Genomic DNA, 12,904 nt, shown 5'->3' on the forward strand with positions numbered 1-12,904 from the left:
ATAGATTGTTTACTTACACTATATACAAATGCCATTTATCTGTTTATTTTATTTCATTTATTTTTTGATATGGGGTCTCCCTCTGTCACCCAGGCTGGAGTGCAGTGGTGCAGTCTCAGCTCACTGCAACCTCTGCCTCCTGGGTTTAAGCAGTTCTCCTGCCTTAGCCTCCTGAGTAGCTGAGACTACAGGTGTGCCTCACGTAATTTTTGTATTTTTAGTAGAGATGGGGTTTCACCATGTTGGCCAGGCTGGTCTCAAACTCCTGGCCTCAGGTGATCTGCCTGTGTTGGCTTCCCAAAGTGCTGGGATTACAGGTGTGAGGCACTGTGTTCGCCTCCATTTATCTGTTTAAACAGTACCCTCCACAGGCGTTCTTTTTTTGTCCTTACAATAACCATTTGGAATAAGGATAGTATTCACTCCTATGTACAGATGAGAAAAGTGAGGCTTCATCCACAGCTGGTAAAAAACTCCACTAGGACTTGAACCTAAGTCTTCTAATTACTTTCCATGAGACTGAAGGCAACTATTATTATTATTATAGTTAAAACACAAAGCAAAAATTATCAGCTACGCAGACAGAAGCATGTAAATATAAGGAGATTAACTTGATCCTTAGTAAGTCTGCAGAGAAATGGAGAAACATGTCTCTTTGTCAAGAAAAGTGAGAATTACTGGTTTAAAAAGTAGTAAATACTTTTTCACTTGCTGTTGTTTGGAACCAGTTAAAGCCTAGTGAAATATGATTACTTTTTTTAAAAAAAAATGAATTTTAGTTTGCTTCTTAATACTTTTAGAGCTCTGGGAATACCAGTAACAGATCATACCTATGAAGATTGCAGATTGATGATTTCAGCAGGACAGCTAACATTGCCTATGGAAGCTGGGCTGGTGGAATTTACTAAAATTAGCCGGAAATTGAAGTAAGTGTATTTTAAAATGACTACACTTTCATAAAGTTGTCCAAAAGGGATCTGAAATCCTTTGTGTTTATTTTCTCCTGCTTTATTAATGCTCAGCTCTAGTTCCCACTTGGTGTATATTAGGAAAGTCGGAGTTGTGAATTTATCTCACATTTTATTCATCTGCTTTTGCTTTTTCAAGAAGAGTTAACTCAGAGATATGTGCATTGGTCACAGGAGGAGACCAAGGGATAATAAATGTGGATCCACACAGATCTGCCTCCCTACTCAGAGGGAGTTAGTGTCTCAGAGAAGTTAGTCCTGCCACCTTCTTACAAGGACAGCATCATTAGATGATACTGGCATGTGGTAGTCAGAACTTCACATGTGAAACATGAATTGATTTGTATAGTTGCAATTCTTACCACCACTGAATATTAAATACTTGCCCTAGATCTGCCTTTTTTTCTGGATACCTATTTTTTAAAAAAAGGCAAAAATCTTCTTCCTGCTCTTTTGATCTAGTTTAAACCATTGAGAACATTCTTGTTGAGCTATTTGCTATAAAAGGTGTAACCCTCAACCTCCCTCTACCCTTATTGCAGTTCATTCTGTTCTCAGCCCTAACTGGAATTTGCAGAATTTATTAATTAACATCCAGTCTATGAAGGAGCTGAAGAGCCAGTTACTATATCAAAGTTCATTATTAAAGTATAATATTTTGATAACTGATATAGAAAATATTATTTGTATTGTAAGATAACAAAAATGTTTTGCTTTTGTTTGCATATTATGGTTACAATGTTCTGTAGATTTAAAAAGTTTAGTTAGTCACTGAAATTGGGCTAAGAAGTATATGTTAGGTCATTTGTTTAATTCAACAAAGCAAAGATAGGATATGATGTAAGCTACAGTACATTTTCCAGTGTTTTATCACCGTGGTTTTTCATAACTAATCTTGGAGGACATGTGTATAGTCTAATGAATCCCCCTATCATAACATTTTGTGAAATATGAATTCATTATCAGCCTGAAAGCTTCTTGAAAGCAAGAATTGTTTTTTCATCTTTAAAAACTTAATACATACTATAGACTCACTAAGTAATGTTTAGATTTAAAATATTTGCTTTCTTATTTTCTTCTCATGAATAAATGAACATTCCACTACAATGTTCTTCTTTTCATTTACTTTTCTTTCCCTGAGATATTTGAGATAATTGTCAGTTATACAAGTATCCTTTAAAAGGTTAAATGCCTGCATATATGTTGAATATATGCTTTTAAGTACCTATTTTATTCTCCTTTACAAATTTAACACTTAAAATATTTTTCTCTCAGATACATTAGTAAAATAATGATCATAAAATGTCCATGTGAATTGTAAAGGGCTAATAACATGTATCTATAATTCTTTGTTTGTTTAGATTAGATTGGGATGGTGTTCGTAAGCATTTGGATGAATATGCATCTATTGCGAGTTCCTCAAAAGGAGGAAGAATTGGAATTGAAGAATTCGCCAAGTATTTAAAGTTGCCTGTTTCAGATGTCTTGAGACAACTTTTTGCACTCTTTGACAGGGTATGTTAAAATTTAATCTTTCACATTTTTACTCTGTCAGTCCTACACTGAGTAAATCAATATGGTAAGCAATTTGAAAAACTTGATAGGTCAGTGTTAGAAGAATCAAGGCTGAGCCCATGGTTTAATTGCATGATTTTTTTTCTCCTTAATAGTAATATTAATAATTGTGTGTGTGTATTGTAACATTTATTATACTGTCATATATAATATAATAAAATATCATATATCATATCATATCTATATATGTATCTATTATTTTAGTGTAATATGATGTAATATAATATATGTATCTATTATTTTAAATATCAGGTCAGAAATAAATATTGTGACCATATAACCACATTTGTGATATGGAACTGGAAGAGTTCATATCATTGGCAGGAATTTTAAAATTTATATCAAAACTCATACATTGATGACATGGGTGTTTAGAATTTTATTCTGAAGGTTTTAGACTTCCACAAACCTGTATGAAGATCAAATAGATTTTTATTTTCAAGTGACATTTCGTAACAAAGATTTCAATTAAAATCTGGCCATTTGCCATTATATTGGGGATGCAGTTTGTTGCTTATGAATATTTAAGTACATGCAATTAGATAATTGAATTGTCAAAAAGTTTCCCTAGGAAAACTGTTCACAACTTCAGGTTTTCTATTTTTTACTTTGTGTTTTAATATGTAAAATTGATAGTATACAGAAATTAGCCAGGCATAGTGGTGCACACCTGTAATCCCAGCTACTCAGGAGGCTGAGGTGGGAAGATCACTTGAGCCCAGGAGGCGGGGGTTGCAATAAGCCAAGATCATGCCACTGCATTCCAGCCTGGGCAACAGAGCAAGACCCTATTCTCAAAAAAAAAATTGATAGTAAAATGCACTCTTTTGGTTACAGTTCTATGAGTTCTAACAAATGCATAGAAGCATGTAACTACCACTGCATTCAAGATACACAACAGTTGAAAAAATATATATATTTTCTTACAGCTATTCCATTTGTAGTCAAGCCCTTCTCCCAGTTTTAAGTCCTGGCAGCCAGTGATCTGTTCTCCATCAATATAGTTTATCTTTTTTCCAGATGTCATATAAATGGAATCATACAGTTTATAGTTTTTTGAGTATGGCTTCTTTCACCGAGTATAATGCATTTGAGATCCAGGCATGGTGTTTTATAGATCAATAATTAATTCCCTGTCATTGCTGAATAGTATTCAATTGTATGGATGTACCATAGTTACTTTATCTATTCCCTAGTTGAGGAATATTTGGTTTGTGTACAGTTGGGGGCAAATATGACTAGAGCTGTCATTCTAAGCATTTGTGTATAGGTTATTATATAAATGTAGGTTTTCATTTCATTTCACTTGGGTGAATACTTAAGAGTAAGAACCCTTTATTTTATCTTATTTGAGAATTACCTTATTCTGCATTCATTCTGAAGGATATTTTTGTTGTACAGGCAGGTCTTAGAGATGTTTGGGGTTTGGTTCTAGACCACTGCAATAGAGGCAGTATCACAATAAAGTGAGCCATATGCAGTTTTTGGTTTCCCAGTGCATAGAAAAGTTTATTTATAATATACAGTAGTCTAGTGAGTATGCAATAGCATTATGTCTAAATAAACAATGTATATACCTTAATTTAGAAACACTTCACTGCTAAAAAATGTGAGCAATCATCTGAGCCTTCAGCAAGTTGTAATCTTCTTGCTGATGGATTGTCTTGCCTCAGTGTTGATGCCTGCTGACTCATCAGGATGGTAGTTGCTGAAGGCTGGGCTGGTTGTGGCACTTTAAAAAAATAAGACAACAATGAAGTTTGCTGCATTGATAGACTCTTCCTTTCATGAAAGATTTCTTTGTAGGCTGGGTTCAGTGGCTCATGCCTATAATCCCAGCAGTTTGGGAGGCCAACGTGGGTGGATTTCCTGAGGTCAGGAATTTGAGAACAGCTTGACCAACATGGTGAAACCCTGTCTCAACTAAAAATACAAAAATTAGCTGGGCATGGTGGTACATGCTTGTAATCCCAGCTGCTTGGGAGGCTGAGGCAGGAGAATTGCTTGAACCTGGAAGGCAGGGGTTGCAATGGGCCGAGATCACACCATTGCACTCTAGCTGGGCAACAAGAGCGAAACTCCATCTCAAAAAAAAATATTATTTTTGTAGTATTCGATGCTATTTTATAACATTTTACCACAGTAGAACTTCGTTCAAAATTGCTGTCAGTCCTCTCAAACCCTGTCATTGCTTTATCAGCTAAGTTCATGTAACACTCTAAATCAATTGTTGTCATTTTAACAATGTTCACAGCATCTTCATCAGGAGTAGTTTCCATTGCAATAAACCACTTTCTTCGCTCATCTATAAGAAGCATCTTATCCATTCAAGCTTTATCATGAGATTGCAGCAATTCAGTCACATCTTCAGGCTCCATTTTTAATTCTAGCTCTCTTGCTATTTCCACATCTGCATTTACTTGCTTCACTGAGGTCTTGAGCCCCTCAAAGTCATCCATAAGGGTTGCAATTAGCTTCTTCCAAACTCCTGTTAATATTGATATTTTGACCTCCTTCCATGAATCATGAATGTTCTTAATGGCTTCTAGAATGGTGAATCTTTTCCAAAAGGTTTTCAATTTACTTTGCCCAAATCCACCAGAAGAATCACTAGCTGTAGCAGCTATAGCCTTATAGCATTTCTTATGGCAGCTATAGCCTTATAGCATTTCTTATGGCAGCTATAGCCTTATAGCATTTCTTAATAAGGCTTCAAAGTCAAAATTACTCCTTGATCTATGGGTGGCAGAATGGATGTTGTGTTAGCAGGCATGAAAACAACATTAGCCTATTTCTGTATCTCCATCAGAGCTCTTGGGTAACTAGGTGCATTCTCAGTGAGCAGTGATATTTTGAAAGGAATCTTTTTTTCCTGAGCAGTAGGTCTCAACAATGTTCTTAAAATAATCTTTAAATCATCCTATGAACAAATGTGCAGTCATCCAGGCTTTGTTTTTCCATTTATAGAACACAGACAGAGTAGATTTCACATAATGTTTAAGGGCCCTTGGATTTTCAGAATGGCAAATGAGCATTGGCTTCAACTTAAAGCCACCCACTGTATTAGCCCCTAACAAAAGGATCAGCCTGTCTTTTGAAGCCTTGAAGCCAGGCATTGATTTCTCTCTAGGTATGAAAGTCGTAGATGGCATTTTCTTTCACTAAAAGGCCATTTCATCTGCATTGTCATCAGTTATCTTAGCTAGATTTTCTGGATAACTTGCTGCAGCTTCTCCATCAGCACTTGCTGCTGTACCTTGCACTTTTATGTTATGGAGACAACTTCTTTTCTTGAACCTCATGAACCAACCTCTGCTAGCTTCAATCTTCTCTTCTGCAGCTCCTTCACCTCTCTCAGCCTTCACAGAATTGAAGAGAGTTAGAGCCTTATTCTGGATTAGGCTTTGGCTTAACAAAATGTTGTGGCTTTGACATTCTATCCAGACTATTCAAACTTTCTTCATAACAGCAATAAGACTGTTTCACTTTCTTATCATTTGTGTGTTCACTGGGGTAGCACTTTTAATTTTCAAGAACTTTCCTTTGCATTCACAGCTTGGCTGTTTGATGCAAGAGACCTAGCTTTTGGCCTGTCTGGGCTTTTGACATGCCTTCCTCACTAAGCTTAATCATTTCTAGCTTTTGATGTGAAGTAAGAAATATGCAACCATTTATTTCACCTGAACACTTAGAGGCCGTCGTAGTGTTATTACTCGGCCTAATTTCAGTATTGTTGTGTCCAGGGAACAGGGAGGACCAAGGAGAGGGAGCAAGACTGGGAATGGCCAGTCAGTCCATGGAACAATCAGAAGACACACATTTATCAATTAAGTTTGCCATCTTACATGGCCAGAGTTTGTAGTGCTCCAAAACAATTATAATAGCATCAAAGATCACAAATTATAGATCACCATAGCAGATATAATAATAACAAAATTTTTTGAAATATTAGGAGAATTATCAACACTTGACATGAAGACATGAAGTGAGCACGTACTGTTGGAAAAATGGCACTGATAGACCTGCTCATACAGGGTTGTTACAAATCTTCAAATTGTTACAAAAAATATATTGTCTGTGAAGTGCAGTAAAGCAAAGAACAATAACATGAGATATGCCTGTATATAGAATTCTGAGTTGACTCTTCTTTTCTTTTAACAGTTTAATAATGTCTTACTTTAAGTGGGCTCCATGGTTTTTCAGCCTTACTAGCTGTTCTTCAAGTTTTGACTTTCCTCACCAATCCTCCTCTTATGGTATTTTGTCCAGAGGTAGTTGCTTTTTGTATTTTGTTCAAAGTTTCCAGTTATAGTCGAGAATGATAGGCTGGCTAAAGATTCCATCCATCTTGGTGTGTAGCAAAAGTTCCAGTTTTATATTTACTATTGGGAAAAAAAGTAGTTTGTAAAGAAAACATGGCTTGATGACCAAAATAACCAGGGCTTTTTTTCTTTTTTCCCAGACCACACTAAATTCTTCTAATGACTTATTCTGTGATCTCATAGGTGAACTATTCTTTAACAAGATGCTGTTAAGCAACCTTCTTTTAGGTGTAGTGCCTGGACCTCTCTTCTGGGCTTGCATGCAGCATACAAATAATCTGTCCTCATCTGTGAAATACTAATGTATGACTGCCGCAGTACTACTATAAAGTGCAATGAAGATTTAGGGGAAGAAAGAAGTAAATTATTGTTTATTTGTTTTTTTCTTGAGACTGAATATCACTCTGTAACCCAGGCTGTAGTGCAGTGGCGTGATCTCAGCTCACTGCAACCTCTGCCTCCCAGGTCCAAGTGATTCTCCTGCCTCAGCCTCCCAAGTAGCTGGGATTACAGGCATGCGCTCCTACACCTGGCTAATTTTTATATTTTTAGTAGAGACAAGGCTTCACCATGTTGGCCAGGCTGGTCTTGAACTCCTGACCTCAGGTGATCCACCCAATTTGGCCTCCCAAAGTGCTGGGATTACAGGCGTCAGTTACCACACCAGCCACAAGTAGATTATTGGATGTAACTGCACAAGTTGGAAAATTAGAGGTACCTTTTTACTTGTATGATTACTAATATTTCTGAGATTTATATAGCATTTTCCACTATGGTTTTAGAAACCATGCAAGTAATTTTAAATAAAATGTATATATATATATGAAACTAGTGAGGGGAAAGAATATGGCAGGGATGTACAAACCAGGACAAGAGATAGGGAAATAGGAAGGGACATGAAACAGGGACAAAGAACGAAGTTTATAGCATATCTTAGACATTGTGCTCATCAGGATTTTTAATCAAAATTAAGAATAATATCTGTAGAGCTTGCCCTGTCCTTCAGATGTCAAACTATTATAGCTAGCAGTTACAGAATTGTTATGACACCAGGGCCGGGTGCAGTGGCTCACGCCTGTAATCCCAGCACTTTGGGAGGCCGAGGCGGGCAGATCACGAGGTCAGGAGACCGAGACCATCCTGGCTAACACGGTGAAACCCCGTCTCTACTAAAAATACAAAAAAAATTAGGCGGGCGTGGTGGCTGAGGCAGGAGAATGGCGTGAACCCAGGAGGCGGAGCTTGCAGTGAGCCGAGATGCAGTGAGCCACTGCATTCCAGCCTGGGCGACAGAGCGAGACTCCGTCTCAAAAAAAAAAGAAAGAATTGCTATGACACCAGTTCTGTCTTTTGATGATTGATGATACCTGCCAACACCCTCATTGTTTGTACAGCACTGTTAACTATAGGAAGATTTGAGTGGGGAAGGGGATATAAACCAAAGATTAAAATAACTGCCAGCTAGCTGATTGACTAACTCAGACTAGAGATAACAATTGGCTCAGGCAGTTGGAAGACTGGTGAGTCTTTGCAGCCTATTTGGTTACCGCATTTTCGCATGAACTGATTTGGTAGGCTGACATATTATTTTATAATTGTGAGGGGTTTTTTTGATGTTGTTTGTTTGTTTGTTTTACTTCTTTGTATGATATGTCTGAGGTTTAGATATAAACCGTAACTGTTCTTCAAAGCACTTTTCTTTTGATCTCCAACATACTGGAAGGTAGAGAAAACAGTCCAGAGAATTAATGATTAATGCATTTTCACCTTTCTTTCCTTCCCGTTTCCTTTTTTCCTTTCTCTGTCTCTGTCTCTCTGTCTCTGTCTCTCTCTCTGTCTTCTTCTCTCTCTCTTTCAGGTGTGTTCTGAACACACCTGAATGTCTTGTGCCTGTGAAGATTTACTTTGTTTTGAGAAGCTGAATTGTGCAATTGATGCCACACCTTATACACATACCCACTTTCCATGCTAGCCTTGTTTTCTCAGTCTCTGTGAGTGATTTAGCAGAGGGAAGTTTGATGGGAAAGGCAAGAAATTTCATCAGCTCCATAGTTTGTTTCTCTCAGGGTAGTTTATCTTGCTAAACTAAGTACACAATGGGAGGAAGGATGGGAAAGGGAAAAGGTAAGGTGTCCCTGTTGCTCTTTCGGCCGCTAGAAATTCCTGTAGTGGAAAATGCTCGCATAAGCCCTTCCCATGTTCCCTTCCCACTTTATCCTCCTTTCCCCCTTTCTTCTTTTCTTTTCTCATCTTTCCTCAAGTCCAGTGCTGTTGTGGTTGGCATTTGGGGGATGGAGGGAAAACCTCAATATCTCTCCACCATTCCTTTACTTTTTCTTCCCACCTACATTCTTGGTTAGTCTACAAAAACTTCATAATAGTTTTTGTCTCAATTTATCCTACAAAAATATGCTATTAGCTCCTTCTAATATGTCTTTACATTCTCAGATATTTGATGGCAGACAGTTTGAAGGCCCAACAGAAATGTGGTATTCATGATCCAAAGCATGGCATAGTTCACTAGTTTGGGATAATTTCCTTTGGAAAGGTCTCATATCTTTGAAAAACAAAAAAGACCCTTTTCATCTTTGGGTTTAATTTCGCTTCTTTATTTTCATGAATGTGTTCTTAACTCTCTGGTTCAGAGGTTCATTGGGGATTAGTTAAATGTCCAGATGAGTGAAAGCTAAGAGCTTAAACAATGGTTTAAAACAGTGGCTTCTCAACATTTTTTATGTTTACAATTCAGATTAAGAGTAGACGTTATGCCAGCACACTTGAAGGGATTCAAAGACACTTAACAAGATTAGGAAATTTTTACACTGGCTAAATCAGAAGCAATTATAGCACAATCATTTTTACAGTTATAACAGTGTCTTGCAATGTCCAAACAGCAACATTGTTCATTTCATCCTCCTTCAGCACCATGTTATTCAGCAGTTGTGTGCTGCCCTGGCAGTGGTATCTTCTGTACCTATAAAACAGTTCTCACATATTTCTGTAAGCACATGATTTTTTTTGCAAACTTGTCAATATACCATATTATCTGCCTCTTACCTCCTACCACAAGCAAGTCATATCTCTTCCACACTACATCTCAAGATGCATTCATCTTAATTTTCTATCTAACACTGTCGCCATACTCACTAGCAGCAAAGCTATATTTCAGTCAGGAAACTTTTTCTGTAAAGGACCAGATAGAAAATATTTTTAACTTTGCAGACCATATGGTGTCTGTTACAACTATTCATCTCCACTATTATAGAACAGAAATGGCCATAAAAATACATAGATGAATAGCATGACTATGTCCCAATAAAACTGTATTTGCAAAACAGGCCCAGATTGGATTTGGCCCACCAGCTGTAGTTCGCTGGTCCCTACTGTATTTCCTGAGCTGATGAAAACAAAGCATGCTCATAGGTTTAAGAACTGGATTGAAGGATTACTACAAGTCACTGTAAGTCTGACTTATAGTGACTGTTATTAATTTGTGAGTATTCTACATCTGACTTAAAGGAATCACTAAGCCTCTTTATTATTGACTAATCTGTCTAGCTCTTGTTACTATCCTCCCATAGTTGTAAGTAGTGGTGCATCATTCATCTTCACAGATGAGAGGAAAAGGGTGAGGAAATTGATTTCTAATTCTGAGCTGTAGCCTGGCATGAGCTCACTTTCTCTTTTTACCAACACCATTATGTGCATCATAGATTATTCCTTAGTAAAATTTAGATAGATGATTATGATTTCCATTCTGTAAGAAATTTAACAACGGTCATGATTTTTCCCATTTCTGCTCCTAACAAGTACTTAGTTCTTCTGGCATTACTATGTACTTTGTTTAAATACTAGACAGGAAAAGTTTGTGTATACTTTAGCACTTTGGCAGTCCAGCCTTCTTGGCTATTGTAAACTGCTGTAGATGTTTTATTACTGTTTCACATTATGTGGAATGAATGTGTTTCTTTATTCCAAGTTTTTCCTGTCTGCCCTGTTCTTGTTCTTGGTATTAGTTCAAGTGTTAAATCTTGAGTGCCAATAATAACAAACATCCTTGCCTGCCCCTTCCTGTTAGAGAAGGTAGGGTGCTGTAGTGTGCAGGTTTTCTGCTCATGCTGAGAGTTAGGACAGGGCACTTTGGTGGCTTAAATGACTGGAAACAAACAGTAAAGTCTTCTATCTTTTAAGTTTCCAGTTAAGGTTTTATATGTAATACAGTATTTCATAATTCATATGAAAAGAACCATTTTGATTCTAATCCCAGTTAATCAGAATTTGCTATATGAAGTCTATTCCACAACTTATATGATACAATTTGCAAGAAAAAAAAAAAAAAGGCTACAACTTTCTGCGTGTGACACATAAACTTTTCTATTCAGTTGTATAAGCTGCCTTGAAAGTTTGGTTCTATATGTCTGAGTATTTCCCTATTCAATTCTCAGGTTCACTTAGCTCCTCCATTTAGTCCATCACAGTATTTTCTATGTCTGAGTGTAGTTAACTAAAATGTCCATTTAGACATGAGAATTATATGCTTTACTTTGGCTTCTCAATGCAAGTATACTTGGGAGATGCATAGAGGAAACAGACAGGAGACTGTAAAATTAAAATGTAACTTTTTAAACTAGAGCAAGGGAGTAATTACTGGCCTCCTCCAAGAGCACAAGGAAGTAAAGAACAAGGCTTTGTAAAAAGAAAATTGTGTCAGACCAATTTAATTTCCCTCTATGACAGAGTGACAGTCCAAGATGATAAGGAAAACGAAACAGATTTCATCTATATGGACTCTAGAAAGGCTTTTGATTTCATCCAACATGACATTCTTATCAACAAATTAGGAAGGTCTGGTCCAGATCATATTGCAGTTAGATGAAGGCCCCACTTGACAGAAAGCCTTCATCTAAAGTGGGAGTTGTGAGTCCTTCTGTGTTATTCTAGACGAGGTTCAGTTCACCTTGGAATTCTGTTTGGAAAGCAACATACTTAATAGGTTGCAGTCACCAGACAATATGTCAAAGTGGGAATAAGGGTAAGTGAGCATGTCTTTAAAAGTTGTAGAACCAGACCCAGATAAAGAAAGATTAAATTAAATTAATATATAGCATAAAAAGGTGTAGGCGCCAGAAGGAAACTAAATACAAGAATGATGTTGCTGTCACAAATCTAGATTCACAGAATTGTAGAGCTAAACAGATCTTTGGGTATCAAATTGCCTATCTTCTTCATTTTGCAGAAGATTGCCAGCTCAAGAGAGGAAGTTACATGCTCAAGGCCACACAGCTGGTTAATTGCAGGACTGAGACTAGAATTCCTAGTTTGGTATTCTTTTTTACTACAAACTGTCACTATTTTTAAAAAATAATTCTCTTGAGGCATATTTTATATATCCTAATTCACCCAAGTATACAATTCAATAATTTTTTTTTGTAAATTTACCAAGTTGTGTAGTCATCAACTTTCAAGCAGTTTTAGAACATTCCCATCACCCCAGTATGATTTTTTATGTCATTAACTGTTAGTTCCTGTCACCTACTTATCCCCTAGCCCTAGGCAACCACCAATCAACTTTCTATCTCTATAGATTTGCCTTTTCTGGACATTTTATATAAATGGAATCCTATAATGTATGTCTTTTGTGTCTGGCTTCTTTCACTTAGCATAATGTTTTAAGGTTTATCTATCTTGTAGCATGTATCGGTCATCATTTTATTGCCAAATTGTATTCTTGTATGTGAATATATCATATTTTGCTTATCCATTTGCCAGTTGGTAAACATTTAGGTTGTTTCCATTTTTGGACTATTTTGAATAATGTTTTTAATAACATTGTGTCTCATTGTGTACTTTTTAAGTCTAATAACTTTGTTCCCCAAATTGGGACTAAATTATCCATCAGATGTGGCTTCTTCCCCTCCTACACTTTTTTTTTTTTTTTTGCAGATATGGGTGGTAGAGTTCCCACAGACAGCAATTAAGGTTGCTATTAATGTTCTAATAAATAGCCATAGGGGATTAAATCATCCAGAGGAGAAAAAG

At 36.7% G+C, this 12,904-nt stretch overlaps 1 protein-coding gene across 1 annotated transcript in view; it reads left to right on the forward strand.

Annotated features, from left to right (window-relative positions):
- The window catches only part of LPCAT2 (lysophosphatidylcholine acyltransferase 2), a 76,349-nt gene that overhangs the window by 39,679 nt on the left and 23,766 nt on the right, over positions 1-12,904 (forward strand). Inside the window, exons 10-11 of the mRNA XM_054453270.2 lie at positions 801-926; positions 2,330-2,483. Of these exons, the coding sequence (XP_054309245.1) occupies positions 801-926; positions 2,330-2,483 (280 nt within the window). The remainder of the gene's footprint in view (positions 1-800; positions 927-2,329; positions 2,484-12,904) is intronic.

The sequence above is a fragment of the Pongo pygmaeus genome, chromosome 18, assembly GCF_028885625.2.
Source record: "Pongo pygmaeus isolate AG05252 chromosome 18, NHGRI_mPonPyg2-v2.0_pri, whole genome shotgun sequence".
Lineage (NCBI taxonomy): Eukaryota > Metazoa > Chordata > Mammalia > Primates > Hominidae > Pongo > Pongo pygmaeus.